This window comes from Eulemur rufifrons, chromosome 5 (assembly GCF_041146395.1).
Source record: "Eulemur rufifrons isolate Redbay chromosome 5, OSU_ERuf_1, whole genome shotgun sequence".
Lineage (NCBI taxonomy): Eukaryota > Metazoa > Chordata > Mammalia > Primates > Lemuridae > Eulemur > Eulemur rufifrons.
In genome coordinates this window covers 52,827,267-52,851,902 of record NC_090987.1, presented here as the reverse complement: position 1 = coordinate 52,851,902, position 24,636 = coordinate 52,827,267, and the positions used below count along the sequence as shown (strand labels likewise).

Here is a 24,636-nt window from a genome sequence, read left to right as displayed (position 1 = left end):
TATGTAACAGGGACTTATACCAAGCATGGGCAGGCAGGAAGGCCGGACAAAGAAGTGGGACTTCTGGGATGAGTAGGAGGTGGTTAAGCAACAGGGGAAAGAAAAGGGGAGAAAGTTGTGCCAACGCAAAGAGAACTACATTTACAAAGTCCCTAAGGGAAGAACAGACACAGTGGAAAAGAGCTGGAGGGAAATGAGCTGGAGGAGAGGTTGAACTTTACATTGTGAGCAATGGGAAGCCATTAAAGGGTTTATAGAGAAGTCACCTAATCATGCTTCATTTTAGTCACTTCTCCCTACTTCTTCAAGTTCAGTTTCTTCAAAGAACAATCTGCACTTGCTAGTTTGCACTTCTTGCTTCTTCCTCAACTCCCAGCATCTGTCTTCTGTAGTCCACTGAAAGTGCTCTCTTTTGAGGTATCTGTTGATCTAGCTGCTCAATTCAGTGCCCTTTCAATCTTGACCTTATCTGTCCCATCCTCAGCACGTGGCCCTGCCAGTTTCTCTTCCACTGCTTTTCTCCCACTTCTATGGCTATTCCTTGCCAGTCTTTTTTGCAAGCTCCTCTTTCCCCACCTACCCTCTTCAATGTTGCTGTCTGTCAAGATTCTGTCCTTGGCCTTTGGCAATTCTAAACCCTTTTTATCTTCTTTGGGTGGTCTCAACCTCTAGGACCTCAAACACCACCTAGATGCTCATGATTTCCAAAATTGTATTGACAGCTCAGACCTCTCTCCTGAACTCCAAATATATACATTCAACTATTTCCATTTAATGTCTCACAGGCACCTCAAATAGAACTAAACCATTTCAAAACCAAACACATCTACCCCTTTAACATTTCATTTTAAATCTGTATCTCGCCTCCAACCTTTCTGCCACTGCCAAAGCTCAGGAGCTCGGGTTTCTCTTCAGGTTTACTCCAACAGACGACTGCCCTGTGTCGCATGCCCCATCCAGCCCACTAGCAGTCAGAATGATCTTGCTAAAAAGTAAATATTGTGGTATTTCTGGGCCTAAAATTTCTCAGTGAGTTCCTATCAATGGGTTAAATTCCTTAGTCTGACCTCCCAGGGCTTTCCAGGGCCTGCCTTATTCTCTGGCACCTCAAATCCACACCAGACTCTAGGCTAACCTGTGGTGGTGCCCTCAGCATTCTACCCTCAGTGCCTTTGTGCACAGCACACTGCTTCCTCCCCCTGTCCTCTTCACCTGTCCAACGTGTCCTTCAAGACTCCAGGAAGCTTCACTGTAATTCTCAGGTGCACCCCTTTTTAGGAAATACAGGACTCCTAAGTACTCACTCCCACAGCACCTTGTGCTTAACACTAGTGTTACATTCATCACTCTAATGTTTTCATCTGCTAACCTGTCTACTGCTCCCTATAAGGATGGATCTTTAAGAGCAAGGACTCTGTCTTAGGTATCCTCAGTGCCTAACACTGGCACATAACAAGCAAGTTTTCACTTAATGAATGAAAATATGGAATTGCAATGAGGCCCCAAGAGAACAAGTCCCAGAATGTGAGTAGGAACCTGTCAATGGCATTCTCTGCAGAACCCCTAAGGTCCAGGGCAAAAGCCAGAGTCATTGAAGATCAGTACATATTTTTGTAGAATGGCTGAATGGATCTTCAAAGGCCACAGGAAAACACTTAGCCCAAACTCTTCCTGAATTTGCTTTCCATTAATAATTTTCTTGATTTGTGACCTACTTTTACTGTAACACCAGTGTGCAAGGCATAGTTTCTACTGACCAAAATAATGGTCCTGTTCTTCCATTAAGAAAGAATAATAATATGAGCACTGACCAATCAAGTAAACTACAAGATTCCTCAGTATGAGTCCATGGAAGGGATGTGAAATATGCAGTGGATGCAAGTTTATGTGTATTTTTCTGGCAAGAGGAATCACAATTTTAATTGAATTTTCAAGAATATTAAGGAAGCCAAAAAAAAAAAAAAAAAACAACCCAGCTTAACCAAAATGTTAGGCGGAATTAAGTTGTAGCATTCACTTTTCTCTTCTCAAATCTGTATTTCAACATATCACTTATACCTTAGAGACAGTAGCAGCCTCTGCTAAAACAAATGTAACTGGAGAAGATGCAGCTGGCAGGCTCTCACATAAAGATTCCTAGTAGAATTTGCATTTCAGATTGTCTATAATTGGAGTGTCCTTACCAGCATTCTTTAAAAGTTAGTGCTCTAGTCTAACATATTCAGTATCATGTGAATCTGGGTACTTATCTTACTGCCTAATGTGTTCAAGAAGAAAACGTTACACTTCAAACATAACGACAGTGGAAAATATTTTTTACTGTCATCTAATTAAACGGAATAGGGAAAAACCCAGGATCATCCAGATTTACAGGAAAGCTCTTTTTTTCCTTTTACTATACACAGAGTGAACCAAACATCAGAAGCAGCATTTAACTCACCAACAAATTCAATCTTGGGAAAAATATGCTAATAATTAAACAGAAGATAAGCAATTAAATCATTTTTAAAGAGATATAATTGAATTAAAAGGTAGTATAGTTGATATAAAAAAAAAAAAAACTAGTTAAGGGAAATCTATACCGTGAACACTTATGTGACTTGAAGAGGCAAGATTATTCTATGGTGATGGGCATCAGAACAGCGGAGGCCAACAGGGCGGGGGAGGTGACATGATGACACTTTCCGGGGTGACAGAAAGGTTACTTTGATTTGAGCGGTGCTAGCCTCCGTGTATACATTTGAAACTCGTTTGAATGCATACATAAGATCCGTGTGTTTGACTGGATGTAAAGCACGCCTCAGTAAAGAAAATTAGAGAAAGATACTTTATCACTGAACTAATACAACCAAAGCCTCCTTTCGTTCCGGGAAGGCTTTGGCGCCTTCCCGGGCGACCCACGCGCCAAGAAACACTGTGCCCTCTGAGAAAATTAGGGTTGGTGACCCCCGGAGCTCCTATCGCCGCTACTGTTTAGGCATGGCCAGCGCCACGACTTCAATTTCAGAAACCGGGGCTCGGCTGCCCAGGGCCGCCTGCTCCGACCCCGACCCCGACGCAGACCCCGACCCCGGCGGCCTCCCGGCCTGCCCCCGCCCCCCGCACTTTCCAGGAACGCCGGCCGCCCTCTCGGCCACAGAACATCAGGCTGGCGAAAACGGTGTCCCCGAGCAAGAGCCACGCACAGGGAAGCGACCCCGAGGCTGCAACCCGGGGTGCGCGGCCGGACGCCCAACCCCGGTTCCCGTCGGCGACCACGAGGATTCCCCGCGGAACCCCCACCCCGCACCGAGCGGGTGTCAGAGGCCAGTCCCCGCCCGCCACAAGGCGCCGCTGTGGCGCCGCCTTCCAGAACTAAGTCTGCGCTTGCGCCAACAACGAGGCCTCTCATCCAAAGTCTTTTTTTTTTTTTTTTTTTTCTCCAAAGAAGCAAGAGAGTGGTCGGCGCAGGCGCGCCCCTGACGCGAGCCGCGCTGCCACTTCCGCCCGAGCTAGAGGCTGGGGAGCCGGGAGGGTGCTGGTGGGCACGGGCCCGGGTCTCGGAGGAGGATGGCGGCCGCCGTGCGGGCCAGCGACTCACCAAATACAGCGGCTGCCAGCGACACTGAGCGTCCAACTCCTCGAACTCCCGCTCGATGGTGGTGGGCATGGCGACGGGAGCCAGCTAGGGCGAGCGGAGCCTGCGCCGGCGGAGAGGCTCAGGCCCCGCACGATCCGGGGAGCGCGCTAGCGCATGCGGCGCATGCGCGCTCTGCGCCCCGCCCCGCCCTCACGCCGAGCCCGGCGGGCCGTGGGGAAAGTACCTGGAGCGTCTCACGTCAGCGCGCCGACTCGGCGCCGGAGCGCCGCACGGGGTCTGACGGCGGCGGGGCGGGGCCGGAGCGCGCCCAGGTGGGAGGGGCGGGGCCAGGGCACCACACCGAGGCTGCGGTGGCGGCGCTCGGCAGGGGACGGCCCGCCCCCTGGACTCGCTGGCTGGCCGGAGGCGGGAGGTGGGCCACGTCGTGCTGCAATGGGAGCGGTCGAGGAAGTCAACAGCATGCTTCGCCTTCTTTCTTGCTGTCCCGTTTTTCTTTTCTTACTCTTTTTTTAAAATGCGGTATTTGAATTTTATTTTAAACATCATCTAGCTCCGTTTAGCGGCCTGTGTCCAACTTTGAAACAGATTTCTCAGCCCTAGCATCAGCTCCTGTGCATCTGCAGGTTTTGTGTCAAATAAACCGCTGCAGCAAAAGGAAAGGCAACTCCTCCTGGAATTTGGGAGAGTATATCTTGTTAAGAAAACCTTCCACACCTTAAGAATTATCGTTACCTGTATGTGAAAAAAGCAAATCCTCTTTTACCAAACAAACATCCTGGTTATCAAAATCGTCTTGCTTCAGATTAAGATAGTTCATTGTTAATGAACTCATGTACACATAATATCTTACTATATCATCTTCATAAGAGTTAGGAAAAGTTTGGTTGTGCTGTCCAATATTGAAATTTAAATTTTAACTAACATTAAGAATTCAGTTTCAAATGCTCCATAGACATTCTTGGCTAGTGGCTGCTGCATCACAGAGCACACATGTAGAACATTTCTATCATCAAAGAAAGTTCTTTTGGACAGATCTGCTAGAGAGAGTTAAAATACTTGGAGCAGAAAAGTGTCTTTAATCACGTAAAATAATGAAAACCCTAACCAGAAAAAAACAGTAGGCTATGGGATGTAGAAGAAATCGTATTAACAAAAAATTAAGCAGTCAACAAGCCTTTTCCACTTGTACAGTGTAATTTACGGCCCAAGAAACTACTAAAACAAAGTTTGAGAACTATTGGTCTTGAAGAATGCATATTCAAGGCTGTACTAAAGCCCAGGGATACAAAGAAAACAGAGATTAACTGGCTTCTAAGATACCTTAAGTATAAGATATGTCTTGTTCTCTCTGGAATATGATCCCCAACCCAACTAGTTCCTAGCTTGCCATTTATGAATGACCCCAAATCTCGGCCTTTGCCCCTTTTGAAATCAAGATCAGAAGTTCCAAGATTTTAAAGTGTCAGCTTTCCCTTTTGCCTCCAACTTGTTGAAGTTCCCTTGATAGTAGCTGTACTTTTATGCACCTACTATTTAATGTTTGAGGAAATTCATAATGAACAGTTTTTTAATCTAGCAATTCTTTTAAATGGATTGTGTTTTTAAAAGCAATATATGTATTTTAAAATAATAGTACATATACGTATGAGATACTTGTTCATGTTACAGATGATGCTTGGTGGATTGTATATTTGGATTCATTGCAATGTCTTCAACTTACTCCTTGGCCCCTTCAACTCCTACAGCCCACGGTTGGGAACTGCTAATCTAAACCAAAGGAAATGAGGTATAGAAAGAGTTTAGGGTCCCTTCTTTAACAGGAATAATGTCTGCCTTCTGAATTTCAGTGTCCTATCTAAGAAGCTCCTCTGCCCCAAATGAATAATTTATACCCCTTTCAGGGAAAACTCTACTTACTACCCATAGCTCCTGCTATGGTATAAATGACAACATCCCCTCCAAAATTCATGTTGAAACTTAATCCCCATGGCGGTGGTATTAAGAGGTGGAGGCTTTGAGGGAAGTGATTGAGTCATGAGTACTCTGCCCTCATGAATTGATTAGTGCCTTATGAAAGGGCTGGAGCAAACTGGTTTAGACCCTTTTGGCCCTTTGGTCCATTCTGCCACGTGAAGACACCTAGGTGGCACCATCTGTGAGGAATGGGCCTTCCCCAGACAAGGAACCTACTGGTGCCTTGATTTTGGAATTCCCAGCCTCCAGAACTGTGAGAAATAAATTTCTATTTATGAATTACACAGTCTCAGATATTTTGTTATAGCAGCACAAACCAAGACAGCCAAGACAGACCAAGACAGCCCCTATAGATAGAATTTCAAAGGGACAAATACCAAAATACAATCAAAAAGCCTACCGTCTACAAGAGTTAGGCAGACATTTCTTATGTTGTGCAGATTCCAGTGGGAATGGAACTTCAGTTAAGAACATATATATTTTTAAAAATAAACCTTTTATTGAAAAATATATACAGAAACGTACACAGATCACTACCACAATTTATTTGTTCTAAATTTGTTTACAGTTTGGGGTTATCATAAAGAGTACTGTTAAGAACATGCTTGTACTTGTCACGTGGTAGACACATACACTCTTTTCTCTTAGGTGTATATGTAGAAGTGGGATTGCTGGATCGCAGTGTATAAGTATGTTCAGCTTTACTATATATTGCTGAACAGTTTTCTGAGTGATTTTACCACCCCTTGAGATTGGACACAGGACAAGAATGCCCACTAACATCACTTCTATTCAACATTGTATAGCCACAGCAACACGTAAGAAAAATTAAGAAATAGTATAATGATTGGAAAGGATGAAACAAAGTTGATATAGTCAATTTATTGTACACATAGAAAATCCAAAGTAATCTATAGGTAAACTAATTATTAGATTAATAAGTGAATTTAGCAACATCACTGAATCCAAAGTCAATATAAGAAAAACATTTGTATTTCTGTATAGCTGCAAAAAATAGAAAATTTTAAAATTTGTAAATATAAATTATGAAAAATTTTAACAAAAGATTAGCAAGACCCATAGGCTGAGAACCATAAAACTGTGACTGAGAAAAATCTAAGGAAGAACTAAATAAATGGAAGGATATATGAGGTTAATGGCTTGGAAACTTTACTATTGTAAAGTTACCAGGACTCCTCAAAGTAGTATGCGGATTCAGTGCAATCTCAATCAAAATCCCACCAGATTTTTTTGGTGGAAATTGACAAGCTGAATCTAACATTTATATAAAAATGCAAGGGGCCAAGAATAGCCAAGATAATCTTAAGGAAGAGGAAACTGGAAGTTTTACTCCACCAGATATTAAGACTTACTCTAAAGCTACGGTAATTAAAACTGTATGTTCTTAGTATGAAGATAGACAAATAGAAGAATGGAACAGAATAGAGTCTAGAAACAAACTCAAGGCTACAAATAGCCAAGAAGAACAGATCTGGGGGCCGGGGGCGGTGGCTCACGCCTGTAATCCTAGCATTCTGGGAGGCCGAGGCGGGTGGATTGTTTGAGCTCAGGGGTTCGAGACCAGCCTGAGCAAGAGCGAGACCCTGTCTCTACTAAAATTAGAAAGAAATTATCTGGCCAACTAAAAAATATATATAGAAAAAATTAGCCGGGCATAGTGGCTCATGCCTGTAGTCCCAGCTACTCGGGAGGCTGAGGCAGGAGGATTGCTTAAGCCCAGGAGTTTGAGGTTGCTGTGAGCTAGGCTGATGCCACAGCACTCACTCTAGCAACAAAGCGAGACTCTGTCTCAGGAAAAAAAAAAAAAAAAAAGAAAGGAAAAAAAAAAGAACAGATCTGGAGGGCTTTATCCCTCCAGATATCAAGATCTATTATAAAGACAGTATGGTATTGATGCAAGGATAGGCAATCCGACCAGTGGAACTAAACAGAAAGTCCAGAAACAGGCTCCCACGTGTACAGTCATCTGGTATGTGTGTGTGTATTTCACAAAGGCTGACACTGGTACGGTGGGAAAATACTAGTGATGCTGGATCTGAAAGAGCATGCACTGTGTTTCCATTCACATGAAGTTTAAAAACAGGCAACTGAAAAGCAATTGCTTCTGAGGGCAGCGCAGGCGGGGTGAGGGTGTTGACTGGGAAGGAGCATGAGGGAAACTTCTGAGGTCCTGGAAATAGTCTGTATCTTGCTCTGGATGATGGTACACTGTCATACATAGTATACACATCTTTGTGTATATATAGTAAAAAGTCATTGCTACATTTCAGATTTTCGTACTTCATTATATGTATGCTAACCTCAATAAAATTTTAAAATTTAAATAAAAATAAATGGTGCTATTTCATTTAGAAATGGAAACCACACACATTATCTCACATGGTGTTTAATAAGCTAACATCAGCTAGTAAATATAGCAAGAGACTATATGTAGCTTCCAAAGCCACACGACGAACATAGATTCTCTAAAATAGCTGGCAATTACAAACTATGGATATGAACACCATGGGATTGAGATGGGGATTCACTCATTCCATAGTTTGAAGCCATAAAGTATATCTGCTGCCTAGGTTTGTACCAAATGCAATTAATGTATCTAATCCTAATATTTATTCAACTTCAATGCACAACCTCCAAAAAATGGCTTTCCAAAAAGCCCAAATAAATTATGGTTTTAAAAAAATTTTCAAAAATAACTGACCCAACTGCACAGAATATGTGGTAGGCTTTCAAATGAACTATCATGGTATCTGAGTATGGCGGTTATCAATTTGTTCACCTCAAGTTCCTACTTCTCCTTTTTTACCTTCTCTGCGAGAATGGATCTGGGCCCTTTCAATTTTTTTCCTTTGCCGGCTGACACGAGGTTAAGCTGTGTCAATGGGGGGCAGTGGAGAGACCCTGCAGGAGGGCGGGCTTGCTGGCTGCTGTGCTTGTCGCAGCCCAGGAGGCGCCCCCGGCTGGTCGGGTGCCGCAGCAGATCCCTCCAGGGCGACGTCTCCCCGGGGACAGCTCCCCACACGCCCTACAGGCCTGATTTCCAGCAAGCTCCAGAGGGCAGTGAAATGGGTTGAATGGTGGCCCCCCAAACATGAATGGGACCATCTGTGGAAACAGGGTATCTGCAGACGTAATTAAGCTAAGGAACTTAAGGTGAGAGCTTCCTGGATTATCAGGGTGGGCGCTAAGTCCAATGACAACCGTCCTAAGAGAAGGGCAGAGAAAGATTGAAGACAGAGGAAAAGATCCTGTGAGGACGGAGGGAGAGATCAGGTCATGAGCCACAAGGAACACCCGGCGCCACCAGAAGCCAGAAGAAACAAGGAAAGTTTCTCCCCTAAATCCTTCAGAGGGACCATAGCCCTACAGACGCCTTGATCTTGGACTTCTGGCCTCTAAAACTGTGAGAGAACAAATTGCTGCTGTCTTAAGCCACCAAGTTTGTGGTGGTTTGTTACCCAGCCAGCTGTTCAAGAGTTCCAGCAAGTTCCACCAGCGCAGCGCCAAGGGGACTTCTCTGCCCTGGGGGACCCAGGGGCCGCACCTTCTTCTCCAGGGAGGTCCAGCCCGCAGCTCTGCAGGGCAGGGGAGCTTCTCCCTGTACTCTAACTCCACTGCAGGGCCATTGGCCTTTACCCGCTATTCCTCTATCTTTTAGAGCTCTCTGTACAATTGCTAGTAAATCCCTCCTTATTCTAACCTGTTAAAGTTGGAATAATTCTTTTTTTTTTTTTTTTTTGAGACAGAGTCTCGCTCTGTTGCCCGGGCTAGAGTGCCATGGCGTCAGCCTAGCTCACAGCCACCTCAGATTCCTGGGCTCAAGCAATCCTTCTGCCTCAGCCTCCTGAGTAGCTGGGACTACAGGCATGTGCCACCATGCCCGGCTAATTTTTTTTTTCTATATATATCTTTTAGCTGTCCAGATCATTTCTTTCTATTTTTAGTAGAGACAGGGGTCTAGCTCTTGCTCAGGCTGGTCTTGAACTTTGGATCTTGAGCGATCCTCCTGCCTCGGCCTCCTAGAGTGCTAGGATTACAGGCGTGAGCCACCGTGCCCAGCCTGGAGTAATTCTTTATATCAAATTTTCTCTCTTCAAATTATTGTGTGGTTTCACTCTTCTAATTAGACCCAAACACGAAATCTCCCAGGAAAAAAAGACTTATGAGAATATTTTTACAACCTTTTTATTTTTTTTAATTTTTATTTTTTTAACAGAGAGATTTTAAACATTTTATTGGATAGTGTCAATGCAAAAGGACATGGGGGAAAGATGACACATGTTATTAAAAGGAACTCAATGTCACCAAGATGATACCTCTCACGAATATTTATAGAGTTCCTTGAATCCCACAGACCTTTAAGAAGTCAGCAAAAATTACTTCACTAAACCTAATAGAAGTATCAAATGTCTAATTTACAACCTTTTTAATAGGACACAAAAAGCACTAAATATTTTAAAAAATCATATATTGAATTACTTTAAAATTAAGGATTTCTGTTCAGTAAATGACAGCATTAATAAAGGGAAATTGGGCCAGGCATGGTGGCTCACGTCTGTAATCCAAGCACTTTGAGAGGCTGAGGTGGGAGGATTGCTTACAATCAGGAGGTTTAGACCACCCTGGGTAACATAGCAAGACATTGTCTGTACACAAAATAATTTTTTAAAAAGCTGGATGTGGTGTGCATGCCCGTAGTCCCAGCTACTTGGGCAGGAGGCTGAGGCAGGACATTTGCTTGAGCCCAGAAGTTCAAGGCTGCATGCAGTGAGCTATGATCACACCACTGCACTCCAGCCTTGGTGACAGAACAAGACCCTGTCTCTTAAAAAATAAAAATAAAAACTACAATGAGGGCCGGGCGCGGTGGCTCATGCCTGTAATCCTAGCACTCTGGGAGGCTGAGGCAGGTGGATTGTTTGAGTTCAGGAGTTCGCGACCAGCCTGAGCAAGAATGAGACCCCATCACTATATATAAAAATAAATAAATATTAAAAAAAAAAAACTACAGTGAGATAATTCCTCACCCCAACCAAAAGACAAGAACTGCAGTTCTTATACCTGCTGGATAAGTATATTTTGACTGGGGGGAAGTAAGGTCCTAGCAAGTCAAGCCACACTGAACCATTCCAGAAAACAACAGGTGGCATAAAAATCTGGTGGAAGAGAACTTGCCAGAGAGGGACAAATATGCAATTTGCCACATTGTTATGATAAATGTCATAATATTGCCTTGATCAGTCTTGGAAGGAAGAGAAAATCATGGGTAAAGGAAGACAAAAACTAGGTGACTTTGATCAGTATTCTAAAATGATTAGTTTTTGAATACTTTTTAAACTCATGTTCTTTTGTATGTGTTAGATGGTTCTCAAGTCTCCTTAATTCTTGAAATCTAAGACTTTTTATTTATTTTGATAATTCTAATTTTATATCCACCAGTGTCCCAGTAGGAAATAGGTACACTAAAAATGGTCATTAAAGAGAGTTTGAGGACAGAACAATTTACAAAGTTGTGGACAAGATTAAAAGAAATCACTAAAGCAAGGTGAAACACCTTGGGTTAGCAATGGTGGAGAAACTCTACCAGCCATAGGTCTGAAGGCGCAAGGGACAGAGCAGTCACCCAAACCCAGAGAGAGGGCAGGGGGCACTGTGGCTTTCTTTAGAGGAACACAGCCACTGCCAGTCCCTGACTTCTGCAGGGATACACACTATCAGTTTCCTGTTGCTGCTGTGACAAAGTACCACAAACTTCATGGCTTAAAACAACACAGTTTTATTACCTTACAGTTCTGGAGGTCAGAAGGCTTAAAATGGGTCTTACTGGTTAAATGCAGGCATTGGCAGGGCTGTGTTCCTTTTGGAGGCTCCAAGGGAGAACCCGATCCTTGCCTTTTCCAGGTCCCGGAGGCTGCTGCGTTCCTTGGCTGGGGGCCCCTTCCAGCAACTGCATCACTCCGACCTCTGTCACAGTTCCTCTTGGACTCTAATCTTTTGCCTCCCTCTTCCATCTTTTTAAGGATTCTTGTGATAACAACGCACCCACCCAGATAATCACCTCTTAAAATCTTTATCCACATCTACAAAGTCCCTTTGCCATGTCAGAATCATTTTCACAAGTGCCTTCCCTCTAAACTTTTCTAGGTCTGGTTTCTATAATCTACCACTTCTTCAGAAGACAAAGGCAACACTCAGAGAAGGCCACAGCTGAGGGATCCAGAGAAACAGCACCAGAGTCCCTGGATTAGGTAGACCAGAGTCTGCCCCTCTGTTGGACTTTGAGCTGGGTGAGCTAAAACATTTTCTTCCTGTTTAAGCCAGTTCAGTTTAGGTTTTCTGTTATGTGCGGCCCAAAGCATGCTGATTGATACAGTGCTCTAACACCTACTTACAGATCAAGACTCTAAACCTCACCTACCAAGGGAACAGTCAAGGCAGAGATAAACCACACTCTCCAAGCAGCACCATTGACTTCCTTCCGTGGGGGAGATGCTCTGTCGCTGGCTGCATCAGGACCGGAGATCTCTCTGCCTGCCCTGAGTGGCTGTTGAGACCTGAAGTCCCGTGGGGTCTTTCCGCTGTCAGACAAGTCAATGGCACACGAGAGGGAGCAGGTCACAGAGGGGAACTGAACAGAAAGAGAGGCACAGTGGTGAGAGATGTGTGGATGAGAGACAATGGGAAGTATTTTTATGACAGAGAGACTGAAGAGGGAGGAACAACGTTCACAGAGGATTCCTGGAAATATTTCTAGGGTATATGTTGTATAAACTCCTGGAACAAGGCTTTACAAAAACCTACAAGAAAGACCAAAAGTATTCTTCAAGGCTTCTATAGTTGAATGAAACATTCCTTGTAAAGTAAACTTCGCATAGACAAGGGTGCAGGGGCCCTGGGTTCCATTCAAGAGGATCGGGGCCATGGAAGTTGAGTAATGTTGAAGCAATCTATGTTAAAGCTTCTCCAATGCAGCTTATCTGAATCTGAATTCAAGACCTTATCTATAAAATGTTCTTCTTTCCCTGCGTTCTCTAACACGGCTAATGTGATCACTCATTCACCTACACCACAAACCTGGAAGTCATCTTCGGCATGCTTCTGTCCTTTATCTTCTGAGGGGTCAGTGTTCTGTTGAATCTTGCCTTCTAAGAAATCTCAAATCTACGCTCTGCTCTCTGTCTCCCCCTGCTGCTGCCTTAGTTCAGGTGTTATCTTCACGTCTGTTCCCCTCTGTGTCTGTAAGGAGGGTATGACATTCCAGTAGGTATCTTGACACCACTAGCGTGCCCAGAAATGCAAAATGAATGTGATTGAAAGAATAGTAATGAATCTTTGTTGGACATTTCTATTCTTTCCAATTTTCCTACTATATAAAAATGCCATAATATCTTTTTTGGACATAACTCCTCCCTTTTCTTTTTAAGGATTATTTCCTTTGTATAAATACCCAGAAGTAGAATTATTATTGGTCCAAAAGGTTATTACGGTTATCTCTGAGTTTCCCAGAAGCAAACCCTGAGATGGAGATTTTAGCTTAAGAATTTCATGGTGGAGCTGATGCCAGGAAGCACTGGAGGGGGGAGGGAGGGAGCCACTAATGGGCTTGTTAACAACCAGTCACCACCGTGGGCAACAGGACCTCAGTGCCAGTGGAGGACTCTGAGAAGCAGTACAGAACATACTGTCAAATTTTCCAAACCAAAGGGCAAGGAAGCTTGGGTATTACCCACCAATTCCTTGGCTGTCATGGTTTGAGGAATGTTTCTAGAGCGTATTAGCTCTCTGGCACTCCCACCTTGCCCTCTGTGTGAGCTGAGCTTGCTTCCATGGCCAAAAAAAAGAAAAATTAAACCAGAAAATAGCCTCTGAGTGTAGAGGGGAATGCTGAGGGTATATGGGAAAGGCACCTACAGCATCCACTACAGATATTTTTATAGCGTTGAAATCCACCGTTAATTTGCTGTATGAAAGAATAGAACCAATATAATACTATGGGCATCAATTTAAAACTATCTGAGTTTGCCCGTATCACTCTGAACCTTGGTAATTATTATTATTATTAACAAAGAGGATATTTGAATGTATTTCATTGATTTTCTTTTTCTTTTTTTTTTTTTGAGACAGAGTCTCGCTTTGTTGCCCGGGCTAGAGTGAGTGCCGTGGCGTCAGTCTAGCTCACAGCAACCTCAAACTCCTGGACTTAAGCGATCCTCCTGCCTCAGCCTCCCGAGTAGCTGGGACTACAGGCATGTGCCACCATGCCCGGCTAATTTTTTGTATATATATATTTTAGTTGTCCGTATAATTTCTTTCTATTTTTAGTAGAGACGGGGTCTCGCTCTTGCTCAGGCTGGTCTCGAACTCCTGACCTCGAGCGATCCACCCACCTCGGCCTCCCAGAGTGCTAGGATTACAGGCGTGAGCCACCGCGCCCGGCCTATTTCATTGATTTTCTTTTGCTTTCTTTTTATCTACAACTATTCCTCACTTCTATTTTATGCTTGTGTGTATATTGGGCTACTTCTAAAGTGAAATACTGCTGTATTAATATAAAAACACAAAAGAATTGATGTTGCAAAGACACATTTTCTGCTAGGTGGAGCAGAGACTCTAGACAGTTTTAATTAATATTTATCTTACTAGAAAAATGTGTATAAAGTATATTCTTGTTATGGGAAGACACACTTAAATCCCCAAATCTTAATCAGTGCATAGCCATATGAATGATAATCTCCGAGCACCTTTCACTTCCTGCTCTGGGGCGTCTGTGATGCTGTAGCATGCGACACCTAAAGGAACACACTATTCATTCAAACATGATAACTCAGATGTGCAGGGAATTTAGCGGCAGTGGTGCCACCTTAACCAATGCTGGTTTCCCTTTTCTTCCCCCAGGCAGACAATTCCGAGATGCATTTCTTATGGCTCCTTAGAAAGTACCAGTGGGAATGAGCGCCATTTGTGCATCCTGATGGGCAGCATCAGACCTTCTTGTATTGGCTTCTCCTCCTTACCTCTGTATCCCCCAGCCCTGCACTGCTGCTGTCTAGAAGCACTCTCCCAAATAAAGTATTTGCACAAGAGCCTTCGTCTCCGACAAAGGTTCCCTTCTGCGTTCAGGGAACTCAACCTAAGGTATTTAGTCTCAGAAGTGGCCCTAGGAAGCAGACTGTCACAGTGGGATTTTGGAGCTGAGTCACAGCAGCAGGGAACACATTGCTGGTGGTAAGCGGCATCCAGTCACATCACCGTTGCTAAGGATCACACCTGCGTGGGATGAGGTGTAGGTGGAAGATACAGCGTTGGCCATGGGGCAGTTCTAGCACCAAAGTGGTATTAGACAAGGGTAATCACAAAGACTTTGGAGGTTGCTGGTGTTTGTCAAATGCTCTGGAAGCCTTGAAAAAAAGTCAAACAGGTTTTGTTCTTTCAGCTGTCAACTTGAGGCAGGTTGTGGAAGCAAAGGGGCCCCGTGACGGTGATCGAGGAGACACTTATCTTCCTAGTCACAGAGTGTGGCAGATGAAAATCAGACACAACGACACTGAGCTGTAAGGAAAACAAGATACAAAGGATGAATGAATGCAGTCACAAAAGCTCTCGTCATCAAAATCATTGACCTCAGAAACATCAGGGTGGACTTGGACTACCTTGAGAATCTCGCAACCCCAGACGCTCTCGGACCCTCCAGGCTGGCAGATGCACACCCCTCCTTACCAAATTCACTGAAGCCCTCACCTGAGAAGTGTCTCCAATGATGCTGTACTTCTCAAGATGGACCCCTGTCGCCACTCATTACCTCTAGACTGAGAATCAGGGTCTGATCTCAGCACAGCTGGAGTGGGGGAAAAGCCCCAGGAAGAAAGCTAATTCATCCAAAGAATCGTACGATCTGGCTAATACGAACCAACAAGAAGGAGAAGACAATGGGCGATTATAAATCTTAAGGTGTTGGACCAAGGAAAAGGCAAACATAAGGATGGGGAGGCCAGGCGTGGTGGCTCACGCCTGTAATCCTGGCACTCTGGGAGGTCGAGGCGGGCGGATTTTTTGAGCTCAGGAGTTCAAGACCAGCCTGAGCAAGAGCGAGATCCCGTCTCTCCTAAAAATAGAAAGAAATTAGCTGGCCAACTAAAATATATATAGAAAAAATTAGCCAGGCATGGTGGCACATGCCGTAGTCCCAGCTGCTCAGGAGGCTGAGGCAGGAGGATTGCTTGAGCCCAGGAGTTTGAAGTTGCTGTGAGCTAGGCTGACGCCATGGCACTCTAGCCCGGGCAACAGACTGAGACTCTGTCTCAAACAACAACAACAACAACAACAACAGCAAAAGGATGGGGAGAGGAGAACTTACTGATAGAGGAATACATTCCATTGATTCAGGAGTCCTAGTGAGGGCATCTGAATCACTTCTCATTCTCTGCTGGAAGAGCTTCCTGAAGCGTGGACAGGTCAATGACCTACAGCGAATGAGGTGGAGATTCTTGGATTCCCTTGGCAAAGTACTGGAAGGGCTCCGGGAGGTTAGAAAGTTACAATGGACTTACTGTGTGTGTGGGATCAGAGAGCCCACCCCTGGCCGTGTTCCTTGGGAGAACTTAGAGGAGACTCTTCACAAAGCATAAGGAACGCTATGGTGAGGGAGGCACGGGCACCTTGGAGAAGACTGGTAGGAAGCGTCCTTTGTGGGCCAGCCTGGCCAGGGGGAGATGTTGCCAATGGGATGCCAAACAGCAATGCGGGATAGGAGGCAGCAGCCAAAGGGAATGAAGTCACCGATATGGGCAGCAAGGCCAGAAGGGCAATTAGGTCACCTTGACCTGCCAAGATCATCCGTGGTTCTTTTTTTTTTTTTTCCTGAGACAGAGTCTCCCTCTGTTGCCCAGGCTAGAGTGCTGTGGCGTCAGCCTAGCTCACAGCAATCTCAGACTCCTAGGCTCAAGCAATCCTCCTGCCTCAGCCTCCCGAGTAGCTGGGACTACTGGCATGTGCCACCAGGCCTGGCTAATTTTTTCTATATATATTTTTAGTTGTCCATATAATTTCTTTCTATTTTTTTAGTAGAGACAGGGATCTCACTTTTGCTCAGGCTGGTCTCAAACTCCTGAGCTCAAGTGATCCTCCTGCCTCGGCCTCCCAGAATGCTAGGATTACAGGCGTGAGCCACTGCGCCTGGCCAAGGTCTGTGTTCTGACTAGTGGATCATGGTGCTCCGTTCCAGGGGGTGAGATAGATGGGCTGATAATTACAATGTGACTTGACTTGGATAATTTGAAAAAAAAAATCAAGTGCTGGAAAGCTGAGGTTTGAAATTAGCCACTGCAATGGAAAATTACAATCCTTCTTTCAATTTCCACAGCTAAGTCAGTTCACAGACCTAAAGCACATTGATTGAAGGGAAGGCTGCCAGTTCTCCATGATGAAAGACTCTGCAATACCACCAAAAGTACAAATGATAAATATTACTGCAGTCCTTCACCAAAGGAACCTACAGCCATGTAGCAGCGTAATGATGCCTAAGGAAATGGATAGAAAATCTGAGTTCATACCTTAGAAACCACAGGACCTTAAATCCCATCATCTAGCCGGGCATGGTGGTTCACACCTGTAGTCTCAGCTACTCAGGAGGCTGAGGCAGGAGGATCGCTTGAGCCCAGGAGTTTGAGGTTGCTGTGAGCTACGATGATGCCACTGCACTCTAGCCCCAACAACAGAGGGAGACCCTGTCCTAAAAAGAAAAGAAAACAAACAAACAAAATCCTATTATGTTCCTCTGGTTAGAGTCGGGGCTTATGAAGGGAGTTCTGACCCAGGTACACCCAGCAATGGATCCACTGGGTCCATGAACCTGCCCTGTGGTTATTTGTTCAGTTCCTACATGTATAATTAGAATAGATGTATACTTCGTAGTTGGCAGAACCCTTACAGCAATTTCCTGACGTGTATGAGACATAGGGGAGAAGTCCTTGAAACTGCCCCCAACCCAGCCAAGATAAAAATCAGAAGCAACACTAGAAGGAACTGCAGAGATTAGTGCCATCATAAGCAACTTCCAGGATGCAGGGTGGTGGCCTCAATTTACCTGAGTGGCCCTTACAAAAATCCCAGGGATCATGGCAGGTAAGGGGGTACTACTGTAAACCTGACTAAGTAGTAGCCATGTCCCTTGTGGTATGGCCTGAACAATCAATACAATTTCCAGAACTTGTCATGTGGCTGCTGAACCACTAATATCATTCTCCTCAATGTCCGTCAATAAAGAAGATCAAAAGTAGTTAGTGGCTGGGTGCAGTAGTGTTAAACACATTCGCAATCTTGTACAACCATCACCATTATTTCCAGATTTTTTATCACCCAGAACAAAAACCCTGTACTTTAAATTATTTTGAAAATAAACAAATTATAACAGTTAATTTTTTTAAAAGATGGGGTCTCACTATACTGCCCAGGCTAGACTCAAACTCCTGGGCTCAAGCCATCCTCCTGCCTCAGCGTCCCAAGTAGAATAAGTATTTTTTTAAAAACCAAAACTGGAACAGATTTTTTAAAAAGAATGCTAACAAGGTAGCAAAATCACCAACGTAGAATGCTCAGGAAAGATGTGCAGCAGGCAGGGACACTGCGGTGCCACTTTCAAGTCCCCTCGTGGCCTGACTCCCACTGACTGACTGAAGTCTGAGCCCCTGAGCGAATTCCTACTTCTCCCCGTCACCTGGCTGACTCGCCTCATCCCACAGGTCGCCCTGGGAACACCGTTTCCTCTGGGAAGTGTTTCTTGTTCCTTCACACTGAGTTGCTCTTTCCTCCCCTATTCCTGAAAAGTTAAAGTGCTACCTTGTAACATCTATCACTGTTATAATTTCTTGTCTGTCCCTCTCACCTCCTGCACTATTAACCCTGTGAGGGCAGGAGCTGTGTGGCATACATCTGCGAGGTCCGCCTGGCACGGTTCCCAGCACTTGGCACATGCTTCAGCAATTTTTGCTTGAATCTCACAGGTTCTTGGCCAGACAGGGCCCTGCAGCGGGGATCTGCGCTGGCAGAGGGCCGAGTGACGGCGCTGAGTGTGTGGAGACGCCAGTAGGAAGTAGCCAAGACAGCCACCCACTAGAAATCCTGTTGCCTTATGCTGATTCTCGTGGAAGAAAGTAGACTCACTTCATTGTAATTAAAAAAAATGCAATAGCAGATTTTCAGGCTTCAGTTTATTGTAATAGGTCCATTTAAATGTCCCAATACAATGTCTTTATTCAGTCCTCTATTGTTAGACATTTAGATTATTTCTAGCTTTTCACTATTATAAATAACAGGAAAGAGCATTTGGATATATGTTGTCCAGTTTCCCGCTGGAGACACTGTGCTAATCCCCTTCCCGCCAGCAGTGTGCTTGTGTCACTGGGGCAACTGGGCGCAGAAATGCACATCTGCGTGGAAAACCAGGCCTGCCCCTGGTATGTGCAGTGTCCTGGACAAATGTACATAACTTGCTCCAAAACAAATGCATACACAATTTTAAAAATGTATTGCAAAATATACAGCCCACGTACTGTGTGCAATATATCGATTTATTGGTAAAGATTGAGTACAATGGGTGCAGAAGGGGTATTTGTGTATTTATCTGTCATCCAGTCAGTGCACGTGACGGTTCTCTGCGGTGTCCAGGACCATCTCTTCCCGTTCTTTACTGTCAAGCGCGCCATTCGTGGCTACAGTCATTTCTCCTGGAGAAATCGATAGCAAAGCTGCCATCACTGACCACGCCGTGGCTCTCGGGAACCTGTTTGACTGAGACAACGTAGACTTGGGACGGTTTGTGCACCGCTGGCCCCACTGTCACTCGCGAGGCTGCAGCGTCCCCCTGCTGTCGTGATTGCTGGCTCCTGCTGACTCTCTCGAGGCTGCTGCTGTGCTTCGTTGCTGATGATCACAGACGCCAGTCTTACCTGGACTGTGCAGGAACGGACAAAGGCTAACTCATCTTCTGGCTATGGTAAATTTACCGCGTGGGATTTTGTAGCATAAAGATAGAACAACGATCTTCCCATCACGTCTTTTCTGGAACTCTAGGCCGTAATGGCTGCAGTCTCCATGGGGACCCCACCCCTGCAGTCACACCCAACCACTGGGGGAGGCGGGGAGGCAAGGAGCCCAGGGGCTGAGCGAGGAGCTCATCCTGAAGGACTTGAAACTGACCCGATCACATTGATTGGAGGTGGAAGAGGACATGTGCAGGCCAGCACTGGATAGCCAAGGTCACTCAGGCCCTCAAAGGAGACAGCATGTGGGCTACAGAGGGGCTGAGGTTACCACTTAGGGTGCCAGAGGCGGGCATAGGGTAATGGACACTCCTGCCACGGCTGCTGCCTCAGGGGCTGCGGACTGCAGGCAGATCAGCCCAGATGGGCCGTGTTGGTCCACACACCCCGACTATCAGTAACTCAGAGCTCCGAACTGGCCATGTGCCTGAGGCAATTGAGAGTCACCAAAACCAGTGTGTTGGCCCCACTCTAGTGGCTCGATCTCTTGAGATTCTGTGGAAGAAGTACTGTACCAGTAAGGGATAGCAATGTGCTCACTGCCCTCCTGGAACCGCAGTGGCCACAGGACCCTGGAATGGCCTCACAGACAGGGAGGCCTCTCCCACCCTCCTGCTGCCCCTCCAGCCCTTGCCAGCTCTTTCAGACGGGAGCTGTACTCAGGGTGGGAAGTAGAGGATCAGAGAAACGAGTACTGAGACCCCTGAGGGACCTGGTTTGGGCCTGGGCCTGGCCCCAGTTGGAGACTTAGAAAATGTTGAAGAAGGCAGCACAAAGTGGGCTTTTGACCCAGCACCTGGGTCTACAGGCAGAGTTGCGCCCACCATCCACAGTAAGAACTGAATGCGACTCTTGCAGTATACTCACCAAGAGCAAGGAGTTATTTTTATTCCTACTCTTGGTGGTGGGTCCAATACCAGCAGGGAGCAAATGTGGAAAGTCTTACGCCTTCCAGCCAGGGGTACCCTAGCACTCTGTTTAGCCAGATTGTTGGCAAGCGTACGGCAATGGCTTCTAGAATAAAGAAGGGGAAATGTGGGAACACACAGTTCTCATCAACTAAAAATAACTTCTAACGTTTATTTTTTCAGTAATCCTCTTTCAGCTATAAATTTGCTTCATAGTCTGTTGGGTCCCTGACTCTCCTTAGTTAACCTCTGAGACTAACTTCTGTTAAAGTGCTGTTGCAAGGAAGGCTAATGTTTTCATAGGGCTTGTCAAAATAGATAGGGATGACTTGTTTAAAATAATAGTTCCAGGAAATATATAATGGCTTTTATTTAAACTAAGAATTCATAACCTGGATTTGTGACAAATGCTGTATTGATGCTCCATATAACATTTTTGGGGACTCTTTTAAAACAAAAGGAATGGTTTAATTAACAAAAATAAGTGGTTGAAAGGATTGTGGTGTTAGAATTTTTTAAAAGCAATTTTTGATCTTTTACAGGCTAGTAAGCGATTTTCCTTACATTATGAGAGTGAGCAGTAATTGTTTCCTTATTACAGAGATTTTAAACTTGGTAAAATTTTAAGTCTTTAACCAGCCTGGGTTTTTAGGCTCTAGCAGCAGCTTTCAAACAAAAACTTTATGTGAGCAGTTTGCCCTTCTAATTTTCTTCCAAGGAAGGAAGAAAGAAAGGAGGGAGGGAGGGAGAAGGGGTAGAAGAGAAGAGAGAAACAAAAGACAAAGAGAGAGAAAAAGGGAGAGAAATAAAATAGAAATTTCTGGGTTTGTGGTTACGGACCATCTCTCTAGGCATACCCTTCATGTCTGTGTTTAAAGGACATGACAAGCAGAGTCCTTTCAGCCTGAATTTGCAGTAATGCCTCCTTGCAAAGACGACCTGTGTGCTGCTTTCTGGCTGGCACGTCTACGTCGTTTAGGGGCAGGAGGTGGTGAGAATTAATCTGGAAAACTGACCTCTCACTCAGACATGGCTTTTTTGGAGCAGGGTATGTTCAGAACATTTATAGGCAGCATAATATAGCTGATGTCGCAGAGGTAAACCCCGCACTGCCGGGCGGCTTAGTTCCCCCGTTAAACACTGCTCTGATGTCCACAGCCCGCGCCAGGAGGACTGCCAGGGCCGTGTCGCACTCACAGAGACTTCTCACTGCCCCAGGAATGCCACTTTTCCCTAATCTTAATTTCAAATAATAACTTATTCTTTCTCCTAATTGACATTTGACTTCCTTGAGATTTGAAATTTCAACTAAAACTTTTAAATGTGAGTCCATTTCACACGGTTGGGCCTGATCCTTTCACTACCCCAATGCCATGGAGAGTCAGGGATGGGGAAAGACACGAAGCTGTGGTTTTTGTGTGTTTGCTACACGTTTGTCCCAGGCAGTATGTTACTGAGAAATACAGAGAAATCAACAATATTGGTATTCTGTACGAATACATATTCCTCATCTCAGCAAGATCTGAAAAAACTATCTAATCTCCTTATATTTCTGGTCCTCAGTTTCAACATCTTTTGGATATAAAATGGCATTTTTTTCTGGAAGATCTTGAAGATGTCTTATAGCTCTATTAATCTAAGAACTGTCATTGTTTCATCAAAGGAGAGAAGAATTCATGCTTGGACAAAGGAGAGAAATTAGTGGCCAAGAAAGGCCTCACTACTAACACTCTTATCCGCATTGCATTGCAACACCGTCTGGGAGGGGCGAGTGTGCGGGCTGAGAAGGTGCTGTGCTCCTATGAGGATGAAGAATTAATCAACTTCCAGAAATCACCCTACTCACATCTCTATTAACTATAAAACAGAAGGCCCCCGTGGCTGGGATTCCGAAGAGAAGTTAGCGCGGGGACCGTTTTTAGAGCTGTGGGCAGGGTCCAGGGCCCCCACAGGGGATGTCGAGGCAGCCAGGACTAGCAATAGCAGAACGCCAGTGTTACTGGAGCCCAGGGAGTTGGTCCTGTCCCAAGCTACAGTTGACACAGACAGGGCGGACAACTTTTGCCCAGGAAGAACCCATCCACAAGCTCAGCTAAGCCAGCTGGATGTTCATCCTCAAGAAATTGAGTTTGGCCACCAGAGACGCAACCAGTCATATGGTCTAAGACCATAGAGCCATGAGATTGGGCGCAGCTGCAACTGGTCAGGAAGAGCCACACGTGAGCAGAGTGGTAGAGCGTCACCGAGGAGTCTGACCTGGAGAGAGGAGGACAGATACTGAGAAAGTAGAAATTAAAGCCCATATGACCCCAGGAGCATAGACAGAAAGGAATGGCCTCTTTGAGATCTTTGAATCCTCACTGTGGCCCAGCCTAGTCCTTTTCAGTCCTTAACCATCAGGGAGTTACAGAGCAACCAAAATTTTCCTGAGATACCATTAAATATTTAATATTATACTTTGTAATAACTGCAACACAGTCCATTTTATGAATCAAATAAAACACAGCTTATTTAATACTTTCCCATTGTTTCCAATATTTTGCATTACAAACATGCTTGTAAGGAAATCTGAGTGCATCTATGATTTTTTTCTAAAGATGAATTTCAAGAAGTGGAATTGCTGGCTAAGTGGATATTTTGATGTGTTTTGTTTATTGCCTTTGGTTTGACCAGTTATACTTGGACAAGCAGTGTATGGCAGCCCCAGTTTCTACTGATCCTTTAAATATTGCAATTCTTTTTTTTTTTTTTTTTTTTTTTGAGACAGAGTCTCACGCTGTTGCCCGGGCTAGAGTGAGTGCCGTGGCGTTAGCCTAGCTCACAGCAACCTCAAACTCCTGGGCTTAAGCGATCCTACTGCCTCAGCCTCCTGAGTGGCTTGGGACTACAGACATGTGCCACCATGCCCGGCTAATTTTTTGTATATATATATTTTAGTTGTCCATATAATTTCTTTCTATTTTTAGTAGAGACAGGGTCTCACTCTTGCTCAGGCTGGTCTCGAACTCCTGACCTCGAGCGATCCACCCGCCTCGGCCTCCCAGAGTGCTAGGATTACAGGCGTGAGCCACCGCGCCCGGCCTGCAATTCTTATTATTTTCTTATCTATGCCAATATGTCACGTTGAAAACAAGTACTTCATTGTTAATTTGCGTTTCACTGACTGAACTTTTCCCCAAACGTTGGCGGGCACTTACATTTGTGTGATGTTTCAAGTTTAAGACCTTTGCTTATTTTCTATTGCTGTGGTCAACGTTTTCTTATTGATTCGTGAGAGATTTTCAAATTAGTCCATTATCTGTCATCATGGTTTAAACTCTTTTCTGGTTTATTGTTTGATTTTTTTCATTTCGTGTTTTTGACACAGAGAAATTTCACGATTTTTCCTCTTATTCTTTTTACAATTAGGGAAATAATACCTCATCATTAAAAAACAAAACCAAAAAGTATGTAAGTAAAAAAAATTAGACCCCACTCACACATCCCCGCCCCGGCCCCAGAGGCGCCTCCCTTCCCACCATTTTCCAGGCAAATACAAACATACGCTTTTTAAGTTTTAAAAACAAAAATGAGATCATGTATATTATTCTACAACTTATTTTTTATCCTAAAATACACTATGGACAACTTTCTAAGTCAGTAATATGCATCTACTTCATTTTTCAAAATGTATGACATAATAAGGATATACCATGTGCTTAAACAACCACTCCCCCATTGATAAACATTTAGAATTTTTTTTCTCTAGAGAAAGGGTCTTGCTCCGTCACCCAGGCTGGAGTGCAGTGGTGTGACCATAGCTCCCTGCAATCCTCCGGCCTTGGCCTCCCAAAGCATTGGTATTACAGGTGTGAGCCACTGCACCCCGCCTAGATTGTGTTTGATATTATAAACAACACAGCAACAATCATAATTATACAAATACCCTTGTATTATTATGCAAGTATTTCTACAGAGTAGATTCCAGAGGAAATTTCTAGATCAATGGGTACATTTAAACTTTTGATAGTTACTGTCAAACTGTCCTTTTCCAACTTACATTTCCTTTACTAACAGTGAATAAAAGAACCCATTTCCCTCAATAGTTATTACCAACCTTTTTACTTGTGATGAATCT

The 24,636-nt window shown here is 44.6% G+C and overlaps 1 protein-coding gene across 3 annotated transcripts in view; it reads right to left on the bottom strand.

Annotated features, from left to right (window-relative positions):
- PTPN2 (protein tyrosine phosphatase non-receptor type 2) overlaps nt 1-3,748 on the bottom strand; it is a 78,725-nt gene extending 74,977 nt beyond the window's left edge. For all 3 annotated transcript variants that reach the window (XM_069468290.1, XM_069468289.1, XM_069468288.1), the window contains exon 1: nt 3,581-3,748. In XM_069468290.1, coding sequence (XP_069324391.1) covers nt 3,581-3,649 — 69 coding nt within the window. In that variant the 5' untranslated portion in view covers nt 3,650-3,748. The remainder of the gene's footprint in view (nt 1-3,580) is intronic.
- Between the last annotated feature and the right edge of the window lie 20,888 nt (nt 3,749-24,636).